We start from the raw sequence: 19,418 nt of genomic DNA on the forward strand, positions 1-19,418 counted from the left end.
TTTTACCACATTTACTGTAACATGGATGGTTTGAAAAATTTGCTCTCTAATTTTAAAAGTATTGAATGCATTCACAGGCTGCATGTATAACGAAATTGCTGCTACAAATTTTGGCAGTGTGGAAAAAAGATTAAAAATGTTGACCTAACTATATGTATCTTAATGTATAGATGCCTTTTGAAATGAAAATGTATGAGTACAGAGCAACAGCTTTGCTCTCTAATTCCAAAAAGTATTGAATGCATTCACAGCCGGCATGCAAAAGGAAAACGCTGATACACAGTTCGGTAACCATTATGCGTAAAAAAGGTCACAAATGTCGGCATGTTTTAGCACCTGCACACTATATCAAGGTCCCACATCCATCTAAAATTAAAATAATGATCCAGAAGCTTGAAAATACTAAGCCTTACCAACTGAAGTGCACACTTGACATTATACACACAGCTGTATACACAGGACAAGTTGCAATACAAAACGTTTAGTGTTCCCCCTGGAGCTTCTGCGTGACGCACTTGATGCGGATATTTTCTCGGAGGTTGCGGAGGCGCGCGCTACGACTTGTGATTTCCTCCACGTAGGTTTTGGGGAACCAGCCCCGTTCCCCGTCAGACAGCCGGATGCCCTCCACCCAGCCTGGCAAAATATAACAAGCCTTAGAAATTCAAGCAAACCACTGTTGATTATGATGAACTGCTTGGGTATAGCTGAAACAACCACTGAAACACAAACCCAACTTATTGCCCCATTTGATGAGATTTCTCTCTGGTCTATTGGATCCAAATCTGAGAATATTGTTATTGTTAGATATGATTTTCTCCAGAATTCCATGACTCTCTGTATTGTAGGTAGAGAGATAACAGTGAAACTTTGGCCAACATAGTCATTCTTCTACATTCTCTAATTGTGTTAACTTCTTGTAAATGAAATAACAGTGAAGTTTAACAATTCATCAATTTGCTGGGGACCCCCTGAAACTCCATCGAGGACCCCTGGTGGTCCCCGGACCCCATGCTGAGAACCACTGGCTTAGAGTACATTATCAAATTTGGGATACAGGTTGAAGGTGGAATGCAGTTTATCTAATAGAGAAATGTGTCTCAGACTCTTACCGTCACTTGTAATGGTCTTGGCTTGAAGAATGTCAGCCTTTTCCAGTGTTAACTCATCATGCTCTTGGGCCTGATAGCTCTTAATGCACTGAACCTGGGATACATCTGAGATGAAAAGAAAAGAAAAAAATCTGAAATGAATGAGAGGATTAAAGGGGCTTGTGTTGATTCATACTGAACCTTCAGCTCTTGGACTGACCATCGTTCTCACTGGCCTGCTCAATGTCTTCCAGCGGATCGGATGGAAACATCGCTGTGATCCATCTCTGCTTCCCACTCCTCGGTAGACACAAAGAAAGACAAGCATAAAGCTTAGCCAATACAGAAGACTGAAGCAAAGACTCAAATCAATCAGAACATATGTGAAAATGGTCTGTAAAAGATGTACAGAAAGTCTTATTGACGATGGTTCGGTAAAGCCTGAGAAGGACGGTAAGTTCTTACTCACTCAGTGTGGGCTTTGAGCAGGATCTGGTGTTTGAGCTGCTGGCCTTCACACAGCTGGAGGTGGAAGATGAAGCCTGAGATTCCCTGCAGCTTCTGACTTAGGTCCTTCACTTTCAGCTCGCCTATCTTGGCATGCACAAACACCATGAACTTCCATGTGCTGCAAAGAAACGGAAGATGGCATTGAACAGCTGACAGTTCAGATAATGTCCTTAGTCGCATGTTGTGTCAATCAGTGCAGTGTTTTCTGTCTGTGTCTCTACAGCATATCACTCACTCCTTCCTCCGGGACAGCAGAAGACAGTCATTGAACAGGTGGAGGTACACAGGCTTGGTGGGTAACTTGAGCTTTGACCCAGAAATGCTCATAGTCTGAGTGTCCACCTCCAGTAGTTCACCATGTTTCACCAGCCAGCGAGACTGAGAGATCAGGGGGAATATCTAGAAGGCAAGGAATTGCTTAGCTAAGTAAGATACACTGTATAAATACTGTATATAGTAACAGTGATGACATAAGCCGACATAAACTGAAATTATGACAGTTTGATTCCCACAGGATTGGTATTATCAGGGCACCTCTGTCTTCACCAAATACAGGAATTTTTACTTTACTTTAATCACAGACATGGCAGATTCACACGGAATTAAAATCACAGACGATGTCCACAGTTATTACAAATCACTGGACATCCCCAGGTAATATTAGTCCTGTGCGAATGGGGCTAAAGAGAATAATTAATTTGTAAAGATATCAAAAAAGACATTCAATTACCTTGCCCTCAAAATGAATTTTCTTATTGAGGTGAATGAGCTCCTCCATCCTTTTCATCGACTGCACACTGGAATTACATTCTTTGATGATCTGTGAAGATATACACCAACATAGTTATTACTGCTGAGTCACGACAGTGATAATAATGGTACTCAGTCAACTGGTCGTTGTGGATGATCATCACTACCTTCTTAAGCTCATTGAAAGCTTTAGTGGCAGTGTCCTCATCTCGTGAGCCTGGCGTTGTCCTCTTTAAGATATTCTGAAAAGTAAAGAAACTGTAACTGTAAACATTACTGCCTCTTCTTGCTATTCACAGTGTTTGGGCAAAATCTGCTACTGCAAATTTGCTTGGCCAGTACAAATATTACCCCCACTGCAGTTCCACATAATTGGATTCAAGTGCTAACATGAATTCAGCGGTGAAAGTTGAATCGTGTACCTCCACCAGCATTTTGAGCCGTGTGATCCGCTGGAACGGGAGGATTAGGAAGGAGGTGAGGGGAAGTCTTTGGCAGATGGGATCCTCCTCCAGACGAGCCAGGATACTGGGGAAACGAGCATTCTCGTGCCTGAAGGACCAAGAGATGGAAATTTAAAGCTAGAAACAGATTTTAGACAGATATGGCATTTGCTGAGAACTACTTTTCGAGAACTTCTGTACCAACTAGGCTTTTGCCAGCCCAGTATGAACAAAACTGCTCAGCCTACTCAGGGTTTGCAAACTAGGCGAACCTAATGCAAGTTAAATCATGCAGGTGTAAAATAACACCCGAACACCCTTACAGAAAGCTGTGGACATCCGGCACAAAAGAATTAGGCTGTTTATGTATTGCAGCTGTGCCAGTGTGCGCAGAGTGCTCCAACACAATTACAAGTCCTTACATATATTTTCAGACGTCCATCACTGTTGATATATTCTACATACAGTGAAAGGAGTTGCTCACAGCAAACGCTGGTAGGTCTGCTCTTGGTAAGCCTGGTTGGTCACATAGGGTAAATAAACCCTACGTAGCGCCGGGCAGTGATCCAGGACGATGTCACACACATCAAACCGCAGAATGTCTTCCTCCAGCCTGTGCTCCAGGTCCTGAAGAAACCTAGAGGCAGTAAGTGAGCAGAAAATGTGAGGAGGAGACAGAATGAGTAAGACATGTAGAAAATAGCAGAGGTTTAGAAAAGAAAAAGAGGCACATTGGCGCCGTATTACTTCACCTCTCACTGACGTCTTTGACTTCTGGCAGCTTGGAGAAGAGCCATTGCTTATCCTGGACTCCAAGACACTCCCCAAGCTCCTGGGACAGCATGAAGTGGTCCACGGCGATCGTCAAGCTACGAATGTACGATGCCTCAGATGTCACCAACTCAAACTTTGCCTGAGTTGAGGAGGAAACAGTATGTGAGCTAAGGAACAGTAGGGGATTGAGCAATTACGCAAACTAGTAAAACTCAAAGGCGAAGGCAATTCCAAAATCTGAAGTTTCCTCAAATTTCCCACGTTCACCTCCTGTAATTTCCTTTCCTCGTTGCTGAAGTTGTCAAGCTGGCCGCTGCTCCGAACATCAGGGATGTCCTGCCACAGGGCAAAAGCCGAGCCTCGCGATGAACGAAAGGAGCTGGACGGAGACAGATTAGACGGAGACGGGGTGCCGTCTGAGCCCTCGTCCCTAAGCCCCTCCTCCTCTGTACCTGGCTCCTTCCCTTGTTGCCTCTGGATCTCTCTGTTGATGGCGACGTCACTGTATTCCTGGTAGAGAATCGCTGGAGGACGAAGCACGAGCCAAGAGAAAGATGTCAAGAGTGGGAAAGAGTGGGTACAATAGGCAAACATTTATGGAAAAAACAAAATATTGCAGGGAAACTCACAACTAGGCAAAAACCGTGACAAGCGATTCGAGCTGGCAACAGTGGGAGGTGAGCCCCAGTCCTCCTCTATGGATTTCTTTCGCATTCTGTTGGGAATAGGTGTGTTGTCATGAAAAACAATAGAGGCAGTTTCACTGACTCAGTACATGCCTCTTCAGTGTTTCCTACTGACAAGAACTGTGTTAAAACATTTGTTTTCGATCACTACTTACCCAAGTTTTGTGCTCCAACGATGCAATGGCATTCCGCTGTCACTGTTGGGCAGTGGAGGTGGAGGGCCTACAGGACTGTGGGGGGCGCTATCACTAGAACCCCCTGAGCTGCGGTGCTTAGAGTTGGACTTACCTAGAGAGGAAAAAAGCAGAAAGTGAAAGTGGTGGTGGGTGTGCAAAATTATGTAAACCACCAAAACAACACTATGTGGTCAAAGGTTTTTCAGTTGCTAGTTGGTGACAGTAAAAGGATTTGCACAGAAAATCCAGGAAAAAAGTATTATGTGATGTATTGTCAGTATTATAAGCAGGATGGCTGTGTTTCATTGCAAAAATTGCCATGAGCATTGATAAACAGCTGAAAAAGTGAGTTTAAGGTTTCATACTCCTTTAACACAAGGACAAAAGCTTAGCAGATATTGTGAATGAATGGTGCTAACTCCCATGAGTGTTTGGATACTTTGGGGTAGCTTCTTGAGGTTCTCCGCTGTTCAAGGCTCTTTGATGAAGCCACAGCTGTTTGGGCCTTCTTATGCTAGCTATCAGAGATAGCTGTAGATAGCCTTGACAAATAAATAGCCTTTGATGGTACAGCATTATGGCTTCATATTAGGTTTAGGATTTAGGAGAGTTTGGTCCAGTTATCCCTCTTATTTCAAACTGTGGTCTGTGCTCGCCACCACAAGGTCATGGCTAATGTTGCTTGCACAGTAGGACAAATGGTGAAGTTTGACATGGAGTGGCCTATTTCCGAGACTTACAAAGTTGATTTTGACAATGAAGTTTCTGAGTGTCTAACTTTTACCTTTATCTGTGTTGTACATTTTCAAGAAGAAAGCCACTGCATTAGAATCTGTTAATGCCATGACCGCTTTAAGCTAGCTGTTAGCATACTTTGGGTTAGCTGTTTGCAGCTACTCACAGTCAGGGTTGGGGTTGAGGCTGCTGGAGCTCTGCCTGTCCCTGGAGGCGACCCGAGCAGACAGCGATTTCCCCAGCTTCAGGGTGAAGGAGTTCTTTCTTTGGGACAGCTGCAGTCTGGATATTAGTTCTGAAGCCGAGAAGCGCCGCCGTTCATGGTCCCCTTGACGAGAGCGCGATAAAGAGCTCCCCCTCGTGGCACTTGAAGTCTCTACGCTCCCACAGTCCTCTCCCACCCCTGGTAGTGAGTCTTCTATTATCTGCAGCGGTTCTGCAGGCAAATTGAACGTATCAGGGTGATTGAGGTTTAGGAGATCTGTAGCACTCTCTGTGGATGAAGGACTTGTCATTTCATCAAGGGAAGATAATCCACTGAGGTCCTCCTCCAGGAAGGATGCGAAGGGTCCTGGGAAGATGTAGTCTCCATCCAGAATTGGACTGCTGAGAGATTCATCACTCGGGCTGTCCGGGGAATAAACTCGCATCTTTCGCCCTGCAAGATGAAAAAAGAACAAAATAACTTCACCGGTTCAACAGAAAGTGTGTAAAGTGTTTGTAAAGGCTAATTTGTTATTTCAGCCTGGTCAAATTTCTACTACTGGAACACTGGAAAGCGCACTGTACTCACGGATTGACTTCTCCTTCAGTGAACCCTGTGATGTTCTCCTCTGTGGCTGGCAGGAGTCTGGGCTCTGAAACCCGGAACCTTCTGGGGAGGACGGGGAGCAAGGTAACTGAGAATCCCAGGAGTCTCTCTGTGTGTCTGTCCGTCTGTCCGTGTAGAGAGAGGATAGAGGGAACGACAGGGGGAGGCTAAGAGCTGCGTGGAGAGGGCGACATATGGTCGTGACGGTGCGTGGTTTCTCGGTGTGCTCCTGCGGAGAAGTATCAGTCCCGATGCCATTCTGGCATTCAAACTCATCTTCATCCAAAAGTCTGTGGGAGTCCAAATTCAAGTTCGTTTCATGGTCACTGTCCGGGTCACTCCTGTGACAGCCATTTTGTACCTCATTCAGTTCATTTAGGGTGTGTTTGAAACCATTCTGGGGCAGGGAATGCGTTGTGCACCGTGTGTCCGGAGTAACAATTGGCCTTGGAGAGCCAAGACCGTTGAGTTTAGGAGTCACCGGCGGTTGTAGCTCGATAAAAGCTAACGTTTCCTGCTGGCACACGGCGACATGCTTGTGGTGGCACGGGCGTAGGAGAGGCCTGTCGTCCCGGGCCTCGCTCAGAGCCTGGGACTCGCCTGAGCCAGGGATCCACATGCTGGGGCTCTCTCCTCGGCAGCGAAACGCGTGAAGGTGGGGCTGGAAGTCAGGGAGAGGCGAGAATCCATACCCAGGGAGCATGGCTGAATGAACGCATGGGAGCTGCAGGAGAGAGGGAAAACAGAGTCTATTTAATCTTAACGAAGGAGACTAAAAAGAAAAGTTCAAAACCTTTTCTCAGTGCATTTTACCTTTCAGTTGAAAGACACCAAATACAGGATTTGCACTTTGTCTCCTGTTGTCCATTGCAGTAACTTCAGCTCAACCTTAGTGACCCCCTTTACACCTGGCATTAACATGCGTCCTAGGTGATCAGATTACGAATGGATAGTGTAAAAAGTTATAAAATTCAGGTGGGAATGCACCTAAGATGCATTGAAGATCTGATCACCCAAACCACTTGTGGCGCATTGGGCCACATTAAAAACAAAGAGCAAATGTGCTGTGTCTCAAGTCCACACACAGCAGCTATCTAAATGGAAATAAACTTACATTCATGGACCCAACCTGGAAGTGCACATAAATCAAACTGCTGCAAGCAACTTGGATAGTAATGGGTAACATAACTGTCAAAATGGATTGACAGGATACTGGTGGATGGGAAACAAGCAAGATGAGGTGGCTACTGTTAACTTTAAAGTAAATATTACGATGGGAACTGACATGGACACCAATCTGTGTTTTGTGGTGCAAAGAGAAATGTGATTTCAATTTATACCAAAAACGCACTTTAATGTCAGGTGTAAATCCAGCTAAACCATATCCAGACACAATCCCAATACGAGATGCATGTTAATGCCAGGTGGAAAGGGACCAGACTTCCATTTAAAACAGAACTAAAACAGAACTCACAGACGTTCTCATGTGAAACCACATGACCATGGGCGACTGATCCTAGATTTATGACCTAAAAAACGAATCTCTCCAAAAGCTAAGTGCCAGAGCCTGATTCTCTGGGTGATATGAAGCTGCTCCACTGACAGAAATATGGGTACATTTTCTAATTTATGACTGTCTACACAATAAGGAAATTATTATTTGGATGTAAAAGCTCAAACAAACATTCTGAGTCCAAAAAGTCAACCCCTATTGTCAATGGAGCAGCTTCAGAACATGCTGCTTGATGCTTGAGAGTCTTATTTCTCTGGCTTTCTAACTTTGGGAGACAGTTCATGAGTATAAACTATTGCCTGAACTGTCCAAGATCATCGGAATAACAAATGTGAATTGTGTTTTGAGTGGATTTTAGCTCAAATATCTCAAGCTAGCAGAGGAGCTAACGGGAAAACACTGGAATGTTTCATCAAGAAAGGAACAAAACGTTGCTGGTGTTTTAGTCTTCTTAACCAATACAGCAACAAACCACTTATCCAGCAATTAAATATGGTTGACTGGACACAACTCAGTGTTAGCAATGTGGCTTAGTGTTGCCAGAGGATTCCACAGACTTGATCAAGTGTTACACAGTGAAGTCAGTTATAATGAACAGTGAATGCATCATTACATAAACTTTACAAACTATTCAGGCTGTCTATAGATGCTGGAGTTTACTGTAACATGTTGACTGTCCACACACCCACACACACACTGAGCAGACACTCACTTCTGGAATTAGCATGCTCCTCCATGCACACACACACACACACACACACACACACACACTTAAGTCTGGTGTAGTGTGTCTCCTGAGCCGTGTCTTCCTGCTCTAATTAAAGACTGCTCTACACACAGCATTCAGCCCCTGTACTTATCATCTCTAGACACACACATACACACACATGCACGCACACACACACAAGCCCCAGACAGAATACCACAGCAGATAGACACGCAGAGGAAGAGAGCACATCCTCGCCACTCTCACCTTTCACCTGAGATCTATACTCATCTATCACTCCGGTTGTTTGTCCACCTTCCTGTCAGCCCACATTAGCCAGTTGGCACCTTTTCTGATTGAATATTTACAGTAAGAGCCTGTTAAAACCTACCAGCGGGTGATGAAGTTAACTCTTCTGACAGGCTGTTTAAACACAGACCAGTGAAGTGCCGCTGCTTCCTGAACAGGTAATCCTCAACTTTTGACTTAAACACCAGGTGAATGGAATGGTACAGACACAAACACACACAGGCACGTGTGCACATAAACACTCTCACACACACATACACACACGCACACACACAAGAAGGAATGTAGTGCAGGGTATACCCACCTAAACTCAGTTTATTACACGGTTTTGTTGAATACTGAATTCTGTTGGCCATTGAATGCATTCACTGGTCTGTATTTCTGAATAACAGACTGCTGTTTCATCTCTAATCATATAACTGGATTTTCTAATCACAACTAGCAACAGCTTGTGCCAAAAAGACAGTACTCCTTGATTACTGCAGACTGTCCTGCTGGACTAATTTTCTGGCGGAAACTTCTACATTTCTTTGGCTTGTCATAAAATCATTTTAAATCAGTATTTTGTGTCAAGTAGCCATTAGCACTAGCGTTAGCAATTTGTTCCCCGAGGTCATTTGTGTTGCTCCAATGGCTCTATTTTCATGAACTCATTATGTAGCATTTAGCCTGTTAGCATAGCCACATTAGCTGAGTCAGGGTCAAATTCAGTGTTGGAAAGGATGGCATTTCAAATAGGCCACCCCTACACAAGTGCGAAACCCTATTCAATTTCTATGGGCAAAACAATAAATCAACATGTTCTGTGGTTGCTTTTTCTGTGTTCTAATAATTTATGTGAAATGTATATGGTGTTGTTAATTGCCCATAACCTATTCACGCCTGTCAAACAACTGCATGATCATTATAATTTCATTATCTGGAAGTCACAAAATGCTAACAAGCTAGCAAACTTCAGTGCAAGAGAGGAGTCTCGTTAGCATTTTGAGACTTCAAGAAAAAGACATTTTAATGATCATGCTGGTGTTTTACAACCGTGAAAAGGTAATGACAAAATATTTCTGTTTTGTTCATAGAAATTGATTAGGGTTTCGCATTTGTACCACACTTTGTAGGCGCGGCCTTTTTGCCGCATCATCGCCATTCTTATCTATGAAGTGAAGCTCGCCTGCTCACCTGAAGCGAGATACTTGGTGTCAGAAATATCAGTGTATTCTCTTTCTTCGGTTCCACCTTAAAATTCAAGGGCTCAAAACTCTGCACTGCTGCCATGGCCGCAGCACTCAAAGCTGAGGTGACAGCGTTACCAACAGGCGGGAAGCTCTTTGGCTCACTGACAGATGTAGCTAGCTAATGTAAACAACGCAACAAGAAGCAGCACTATGAAAACAACCTCACCCAAAAACCAAATGTACCACCACCTCCGGGAAAAGAAACTGTCCTCCAAAAAAAAGAAAGAAAACAGAGTCAGTGTGTTTGTGGACTGGCTAGGTGCAGATAGACTGACTGTTGGTGGTTCGGCTGGCTGAGGTGCGCACCATGTAACCACAAAGTCCTGGATCCTGCCTGGGACCTTTGTCACAGGTCTTAGCTTCATAGTTGACTCACCACTTTATGCTGACATAAATCTTTATCAGATTAATTCATACTATACATTATCATCAAGTAGTATCAAATTAATGGCATTTATATGAGGATAAGGAGTGTCCTTTAAGGGGAAAAAAAGCATAAATTAACGTTTTATAGTATAACTGATTTTTGTTTATATTGGTGTGTGTTTGCCTTAAGACAATCACTAACTGGAGTTTATAGTTTACCTTTCTTTTTATTTACAACCTTGAATATAAGTGCATGTGTATATACAGTATGAATATGTGACTATTGAATAGCAACACCTATTCTTACTGCAAAGGTTGGCAGCCTGGTCAATTCTATCTCTCCCTCTGTTTCTCTCTCTCACACACACACGCACATGCATGCACGCACACACACACATGCGCACGGGTACAGGCACAAATGGTTACCTGTTCCCAGTCGCAGACAAAGGCAGCCTTTATCTGTGTGACTGGGCCAAGCTGCCCTGAGCACAGGACACCTGAGAGGGTGTGGGAACTGCTTATACTGCTATACACACCGAACTGATCCGATCATATAGTGCAGCCACTGAGCCATATAAACACATCCAGACCATTGCTGCATAATGACACGAGGTGATTGGTGTCTGGATGTGATTACCGGCTGTTGTAGACGTACAGCGTTACCAAAAACTTTATTTACTTCTACGTACGGCCTTTCACAGAAGCCTACATGTGGATTATTTCCTGGTTTAGAGTGTATTGTCTGGGAAGAACTCATGAGCATTTTATCTCTCAATAATCACCTAATCAGCTGATTGCTCCCATAAATCTCCACTGCGCCAGCTAGTCATAAATCAACATAATCTTTGTAGAAAATTAGTTATCTGCACATTTGATCAAGCAACCTCAAATATACCAAAAAGTGTGTGATAATGTGCCTCCACCGCATTCATCCAAAACATAAAAGCATCCGATTACATGCATTGTGCATTCCTCGCATTGATACAATTATATCACGCCATTAACATTTCAATTCCAAAGACTTATAATTTTCCTTGTCATAGCAGGGTGTTATTTGTGAGCGTTATGGACTTTGCTGCCAGTGTTTCCCCCCTGTAATTTCTCTAGGCTGCTCTAAGACGGCGTGTCTGCATACAGCAGTTAATGAATAGCGCTCTGGCATCTCTTTTATGGCTGCGGCGATAAAAGCCGCATTTTTTTTTTATTGTAATATTTTTCATCTTGACGGTTCGGAATAATCCTTTAATGGCCTGTATCACGTAAATGTGAGCATAAATCCACTGCTGATTCAGCTTCGTGAAAGAGGCAAATGTGTAATCGCATAATTAAAGTTTGTTTGATGTTTGCCTGGGGTAGAGGAGGGTGTTACAACAAATGGGTTCACTGTTCGAATTGTTTGCGGTTTATGGATGTGAAGACATGCAGTGTTTCTACACAGTTTACTTTTCTTAATGTCGGGTGTGTGATGGCAACATTGGTTTAAAGGATAAGGAGCAATAAGTAAGGTTTTTACTGTCTCAAAGCACAAAATGCTCATAATAAATCTGCTGGGGGTTGATAGGATAGTTGATCAATACCAATGACTCAACCATTACTTCACTAGGAGCTGAGTTTTCTGGCTTTCACAACTCACTTCCCGGCCTGTACTGTTTTGGAGTTTCAAAACACTCCCAATCCCCACCACCTACTGGCATTTTTAACAGTGCTATGAGCGAGCGATCAACATTACAACACATTTCAGCTATGAAAGCTAAAAAGCCTCGTTGTCAAGCCACATAAGGAAGTATTATCATCCCAGTAGTCTGCATATTACCTCTTCACTAGATGTTTCATTTGGATCTCTGCTCTAAATAGCTAACTTACTCCTCTCTAGCTTGGGAATGTGACTTTATTAATTTTGTCCATTACAGGCCACCATAAGCTGAGCCAGACACATATTGCCAGTCAATATTGTTGCAATTCCTACTGGTCACAGATAGAGGTTGCTAAAAGTCACAGATTACTTAATGCCCCTTTAAAGGTCATATTGGGGGATCAACGTATTCCTTTTTCAATTGTTTGTAATGTTAAGGTGTGGGTGATGAAGCTGTGAAGAATTAGCTGTAAACCTGGATATTCAACCCACTTAGCAATACATGTTATGTCCATAATACCGATCACACTCAAAAAGCAAATTTCCAATGGAAAATCGTACCAGCTGCCCCTTCCCCCCACCAGCTCCTCTCCATGACCGTAAGCCCAGTGTGTTTGGTCAGACAGAGCGGAGTGTCCTGACAGTGTGGTGTGAGCAGCTCATGTGTGTGTGTGAGATCGCAGTTTAACTCGGTCACATCGGACCACTAATTGCCAAGCAGTAGACTAAAGAACCCGGCATTGTCTGCTGAGACAAGACATGACATCACTCAGCGTCACTTCTGGGAAAACCTTCTTCCATGGATCTACGAGTTTTGCAAAGCCGGTTCTTGTATCAGTGCTGTGATAGGAAGGAGACTTTGGAACTTGCCAAGAGAAACAGCAAGATTTCTAAACTGGAACTGAAAATACTGTCAATGCAGTGCAATCTTATAGAGGATGTGTGTTTTTCAACATATTTGTATGTCATGTTTGTGTTAGTTCTCAGCACAGAATATATCAATAACAACACATATGGGCAGAAGAGTAACACAAATGTGTGTTGATATGTTGAAAATGACAGCTCCTTCTTAAGACTGGTCTTTCTGTCCTCTGTTTCACTTCATGAAAGATTTTTTTGGTCATGGTGAGGAAAACACTGCACTTCATGAATTTGCATCTAACTGTTTCAGAGTGCTGTGGACTCAGCATGAAATATGGCCAACAATAACAATAACAGCACAGTAAAGAACAATTACAACCGCACTAATACTGATCAATTCTTGAAATAAAGAATTTATTCAACCAGGCAGATGGCAACGTACCTAATTCCCTTTTTACTTGTTGCCACATTTTAAAAGTTCCCTTAAAACTTGCTTGACAGTTGGATGGAAACAATCAATTTCTTTTTGGTCTTTGGGATGAGCCTCATCTTGAAATTTCACAATCAAAACAAACATAACTCGAGACTCGAATTGGAATCAGGGAGAAGTCAAAGTGAAGGACTAATCAGTCACGGTGACGGGCTAATCGGCGTTTCCTCAGATCAGATGTTTGGATGGTGTGTGTGTGTGCGGCTGAGTGAATTCGGGTCAGAGGGTTTCTTGGTATTCGCTCCTCTCCCGGCCTTCTCCCGTGCAGACAGGTGAGCTTCCCAGAGGCTATGGAGGAGGGGGGGTGGGGGGTGGAGGGTGGAGGGGAGGGGGGTTACCCAAATGTTTACACATGGTGTGGGTCCTCCTAATCCTCCCCTACAGCCTCGGGCAGCTACCCGTGTCCCACCAAGACTCTAGAAAGACGCATACTGACAACCAGGCTTAGTATCACACAAAGCCATGACACATACAAGGCCCACTGTGGACACACGCCTGAACATACGTGTGTGTGTGTGTGTGTGTGTGTGTGTCTGTGTGACACTATCTGCATTTGATTGAAAGCGACAAGACGCAAAGGAAGGCCTTCCCTGACCTTGCGGAACCCCGACTCGCAGAGCGGGACCGCAGCTAACAGAAACGGACAGCGCAAACAGCAATATCTCATTTAAAAGCTGGAAAAAAATGGCGACCATCTCACGCGTAAACGCCGAGACTTTTGGAACTTTTGCCTCCCCCCTCCTCCCAGATAGAAAGCTAGCAGACAACAAGAGACAAACAGCCAGGACAGCGAAGACACAAAGGGGCTATTGACGATCTTATGGAAATTACCTGATCTAATTATGGTGTGCTGTCATAAGTCATAAAAGCTACTGTTCGATGAGAGGGCCAAGGATCCGACACACAGTAAATCCAGAAAATCTCATAATCAGTACCTTCTGACAGACGATGCTTATCCGTATGCAGCAAGCTTCTAAGAAAAGGAGTGCTGATTTAGGATGTTTGGTCAGGTCACATTAACACATGAAAGCTTGAATCCATAACATTCGTTTTAGGAAAAAAAACATAATGTTAGCGAATTATATTTTCAAAAACACACGTTTAAATCATCTAAAATGCCTCAAAGGTAATTTGGCAGTAAACAGTTACCCAACAGTCCATTCCGAGTGCTAATTTCACACAACTATTGACAAGGATAGGTGTCACATGTTCTCCAACGGTGGATATCTCACTTTGGAATGAAAATATAAACTGCAATTCATTCATTCAAGGTCTGCAATACATGCATCGGCTGTATTCTGATTTCAGGTTGCTGTTTTTTCTGGTTTTAAAATTCATTCAAAAGGAGGCGGCTGGTGTTCGCTGCACTCAAACCGTCAATCAGAGCACTTTGATTCCGATCTGATCCTCTGCCACCGCGCTCTCAAGAGGCTGACCTACTTTACGACAAATTGCTGATGCGTCTCTCCTCCTCGCTGTTGTGCAGTGCTCTGCTCCAGTTTCTCCAGCATTTTCCCGTCAACCCCCCCCCCCCCCCCCTCTCGCTTTTATTATCTGGACAGGTATGGACAAGTCGTCCGGAGGGTTGCTTGTTGTTTTGAAACGTGATCGGAGGGGAAAAAGTGGAGCACACCTAACGAGCTGACCATGCGGCAGGTCTCCACGAACTGTTCTGCTTTTGCCCCGGAGGTGAAGCTATAAACTATTAAAAACAAAGCTATGAATACCACACAGCGTCATCGGGATTAAGGCGTTGAACTGAATGGAGGCCGAATGCCAACATTTGAATGCTTGAAAAGACAAAAAAAAAAAAAACACCCCGACGGTTCTTTCTTCTCTCAAGTTACCGCCTGTAAGTTACAGTCTGTTGTCACCGAAAGCCTGGCATTTTCAACTGAACGGAAAAGCACCAGAAATGATTTTACCGAAGAAGCAACGCCTTTCCAAGTCAGAAACTGTATTATCTTGCACGAGTGCATGTGTGAAAGGCACACCGCATCATATTGGCCGAGTCACAATGTGAAATAACCCCAAGGGCTACAGTCCGACAGGTGTGCAGCAACACAAGCAGGGAAGTGCTTTCCACACATCGCCTCCGGGCTCAGGTTTTTCACGTCTGTTTTAACGTTCACATGTGGGGCAAATATTCTCTCACACGCAGGTTAACCAATAAAAGACAAGAGCTATTTACAGCTATTCAAAGATCCCTGGATAAATGCCACCAGGAACCTAATGATTTATGCTTTCAAGAAGTTAGGGGTCGCCGTTTAATCAGTACGTTCAATTCTTTTCCCACAGCAAACACGGGATTAATGAATTATCTGCATGCAAACAGAGCCTGAACTTGGTCCGTTTTATAAAATATGTTTCAAGGCAATTTCATGTCCAACCCCCAGACGAGACCCTCCGACACACACACACACTCTTTTCCACATTCCCCGGATGACTCGGCCCGCTCATTCCTCTGAAATTGGCCATTAAAACTGGAGAGGCAGGAGACAAACAAAAGCAGCTCGACTATACACGTGCAGAAACGAAGGCTACTATTAGGGACCATTAAGGCCGCTGCTATTTAGGCCACAGGCTTGAAAAAGGGAGGAAAGTGGCCGAGCCTCCTCAAAATATCAGTGTCACTCACTTTAATGGCCGGGGCGCTTTCGGTCGAGGTCAACGAGTGGCTTTACTCCACTTTTAGAAAGCAGGTCAGCGCAAAAACATTTGACAGTCCTGCTCGGCAGACCGCTTGTTTGCACGTGTGCGTTGTGAGCGCAGGTAGGATTTGCATGCAAGGTTAGCTGGGGGGAGGTGCGGGAGGTATAGTGGGGGATGAGGGGCGGGGTGCGGCATCCTGTATCGCCTCCCCACAGCACACACACACACACACAGTCTCACAGACAGACACTGTCTGAGTGGCAGGTGATGGGGCAGGTGCTCTCCAGACATATGGAGAGATTCGGGGAGGGAGGGAGGAAGTGGGAAGAGGGAGGTGCACTGTGGTGATAGTGAGTGATAAATCTGTGTGTGATATGAGCAGGCATGCAAACTGAAACCCACAGGCCCATCATGCAGAAATCCACTGCTAGCTAAAGAGTAATAAGTCAGTGATAGGGATGGGACGATATATCGAAATTCAATATATCACGATACAAAAACCTGACGATGTGTATCGCGGGGCAGATAAATTAATCGCGATATTAGCTCCGTTTTATTCTGCTGTAGTAATCACAAATGAGACGGCTTGACCATCACAATTTCACAAGCTCTCCATCCAAATTATATTACTGTCACTTTGTAATGACATTTTTAAATTGCTGTTTACATTCTAGCGAGCCAATGCCATCGCTAGAAAGATTTGTGGCTCGGAAATAAACATAATCCTGCACAGACTTTGTTGCCATTGAACTTCGAACCCCATATCACATATCGGATTGTATTGTGAGATAAGCATATCGTCCCATCCCTAGTCAGTGATACTAAATATGTAACTAGACATCGGGACTGTTTATTAGTGCTGCGAATAGTTTCGGTTTGATGATGAGGAACAAACATCAAATCGGCCTTAACAGACGTCCGGGGATCTCCAGTCTGGGACGATGTGCAGTAAAAATGGCTCGCCGATTCGCTGACTCGTCCCTGATTTATGCTTTGCGCTGGTACGTGTCTGCCCGAGTGCAGGTGGCGCATTAGAGTCAGACATACCGTAGTAAATCAGATAATCCAGAAAACACCCACAGCTATCCATTTGTGTTTCAGCCAAAATATGTACTTCCAGACATCTACGCAGGCATACGGGCACACACACACACACACACACACACACACACACACACACAGTCAGCTCACATGACAATACACTTAGTCATCAGGACAGCAGACAGAGTAGCAGCCATCGCCTCGGCTCACCCTTCTGCTGCAATCGTGTCTGATGCAGTTTAAAAGACGGTCGGAAGAAGTCAAGCATAGGTCAGAAAAGCAGGTGATAGCTTCTCGGGCACTAAACAGTAATGTAACCTAGCTGTTGAATGTCATCATTGCTGTTTGTTTCTCCGTCATGAAGCAGTGTCAACAAGAGACAGACTTGGTTCAGTGGACAAACATGCAGCGGGACAATTGACAATGATGGCAGAAGGCTTCTTGATGGGGAATTGAGAGAAAGGGGGAAAAAACAGGGAGACAAGGAACAGAAACCAGAATAAAAACAGTGTTGAAAAAGATTTTTTCCTTTACGTCTTAACTGGTTGTATATTTTTGTCATCATGTCTTTTCTATGTCTCTTGTCAGCTTTGCTCTGTTCCTTTTTCATTTGTCCAAAAGCAAAATAAAAGACAGTAAAGTCTTGGACGGACACACTTAAGGACTTGGAGACAGCAAACAGCATAACACAGTTAGTGTAGCGTCTGCGTGCATGAACTCATACACGCATTCACACGTTTAAGAGCTCATACACGCATTCACACACACACACACACACACACACACACACACAGACACATACAAACTCATCAGGGGGTCTCTCTAGGCCTGAAGCTACAGGCAGAGGAGGTGTGTGTCTTCTACTGACACAGAGGAGGAACAGTGAGCGTGCACCGCGGCGCCAACTTTCAGCCATGTACAGTTTTTTAACAACCCCTCATCCAACATACTCCAGACATGCACTTACCTGCCCCGCTCTGCAACAACTCACTGCTGCACTGTAACCATCACACTCACCTCAACGGCCTCACCTCAACGCCTAAAGGATCTCCAAACATTATCCATGCAAACGGCGACTCCTCCAGCGGAATACATTAATAGCAGGAAAGCTAATATTCATCTGGCAGGATGTATGCATCTACTTGTACAACTCATTATATATCTGCAGCTTGGGTGTTAGAATACTATCAAGAAACTGCTGGGACCTGCTGAAAAACGACAGTACACTGCTAAAAATCTCCATCTTAGCAAGTCATTCAGTCCAATATTGAGTCAGAAAATCCTAATTTTCTTAAAATAAGTGAGAAAATCTGCCAATGAGGTTCGATAATTTCACGTGTTTCTGATGCAAATCAACTTGTTTCAAGAATTTTGTAGAATCAGGTGTCACTTTCTTGACAGCAGTGCAGTGATCTGCCTTATTCTGACTGGTTTCAAGATATTGACACTCATTTCTAGAAAATTCCTGAAACTGCATTGGAAACAAGTGAAATGTTGTTTTAAGAAAATTTGGATTTGAGGACTCAATAACAGACTAAATGACTTGTTAAGATGGAGATTTTTTTGCAGTGTAGTAAAAAAAAAAAGCTGAAGTGAAAGTGAATATTTTCAATACTATCCAATACATCCAATCCAATTCCAATAATGCTTCAAAGTCTCTTTTTACACTGTTAAAAAAAAAAATCAAAATCGTATTTCACATATAGCTCATCTCATGCTATATGTTGCTGTCTGGACCCCATATAGAAACAGTATCCTCCGCCTCCACAGGGCTACCTTTGTTTGCAGGGAAGGCGATGTACACTGTCAAGAGAAACGCAACGCACCTTACAAGCAGCAAAGCACTACTTTTTCCCCCACAAAGCAGCGCTGCACAAAGCAGCAGACAAACAACGCAGCTCAACTTTCACTCCCAACAGCCGCAAACAGCCCCGACTCACAGAGCGGATAGCCAATGCCTGAGATTTCTTATGCACTTTTTCTTGCGTGTGGTATAAACAAAAAAACAATGGAGAGAGTTATTAGTGATGTTTCAGTACCTCATGGGTGTTAGTGTGCTGTGTGCTGGACGGTGGCCAGCAGCAGTGTGTGAATCCAGGCCATCCCTGGGTCAGGCTGAGCCACTGTGCTATCCATTGCTGCCTTGTGTTCCTCCCGGCTTCTCTCCTCCCTTTTCCTCCCTCTGCTTTTTTTTTTGTTCAACTCCTTCGCACACTTTTAAAAACTGGATAAATCTGTGCTCCGACTCCTCCGCCTGCCCGGTGCTTCTTCTTCTTCTCCTTTGCGAAACAAACAAAAAAAAACACACACACAGGTTGGAAAAACACCCACCACTTGCTGTTCTCTGAGCTACTTACAATGCAGATCCCCTCTCTCTAAGCTCCTCTGCTCTCCCTTCCCTCTCTCTCTCTCTCTCTCTCTCCTTTGCCCTCCCTCTCCCTCTCTGCTCTTTGCTACTGTTGGGGAAGCGCTCTCTCGTTTTCTCTCATTCTCCTCCCACCTTCCATCTCTCTCTCTCTCTCTCTCGCCCTTCCTCTAACTCTAATAGTTATTTAGTGTCTCATTTCAGCACCTGCTTAGAGACAGAAAAAAAGGGGAGAGAGAAGGAGGAGGAGGAGGAGGGAGCAGCCAGACGTCTA

At 44.1% G+C, this 19,418-nt stretch overlaps 1 protein-coding gene across 1 annotated transcript; it reads right to left on the reverse strand.

Annotated features, from left to right (window-relative positions):
• Positions 1–464: 464 nt before the first annotated feature.
• arhgef19 (Rho guanine nucleotide exchange factor (GEF) 19) lies at positions 465–19,189 on the reverse strand. Its single transcript, XM_071916693.2, has 16 exons — positions 18,819–19,189; positions 5,959–6,700; positions 5,332–5,823; positions 4,410–4,542; positions 4,198–4,283; positions 3,836–4,092; positions 3,547–3,707; positions 3,279–3,431; positions 2,774–2,903; positions 2,519–2,593; positions 2,332–2,421; positions 1,837–2,000; positions 1,561–1,719; positions 1,312–1,391; positions 1,113–1,217; positions 465–636 (listed from the first exon to the last, which is right to left on the reverse strand). Exons 2-16 carry the CDS (start codon positions 6,677–6,679, stop codon positions 482–484), a joined length of 2,961 nt encoding a protein of 986 aa, XP_071772794.1. The 5' UTR covers positions 6,680–6,700; positions 18,819–19,189; the 3' UTR covers positions 465–481.
• Positions 19,190–19,418: the final 229 nt, after the last annotated feature.

The sequence above is a fragment of the Centroberyx gerrardi genome, chromosome 14 (assembly GCF_048128805.1).
Source record: "Centroberyx gerrardi isolate f3 chromosome 14, fCenGer3.hap1.cur.20231027, whole genome shotgun sequence".
NCBI lineage: Eukaryota > Metazoa > Chordata > Actinopteri > Beryciformes > Berycidae > Centroberyx > Centroberyx gerrardi.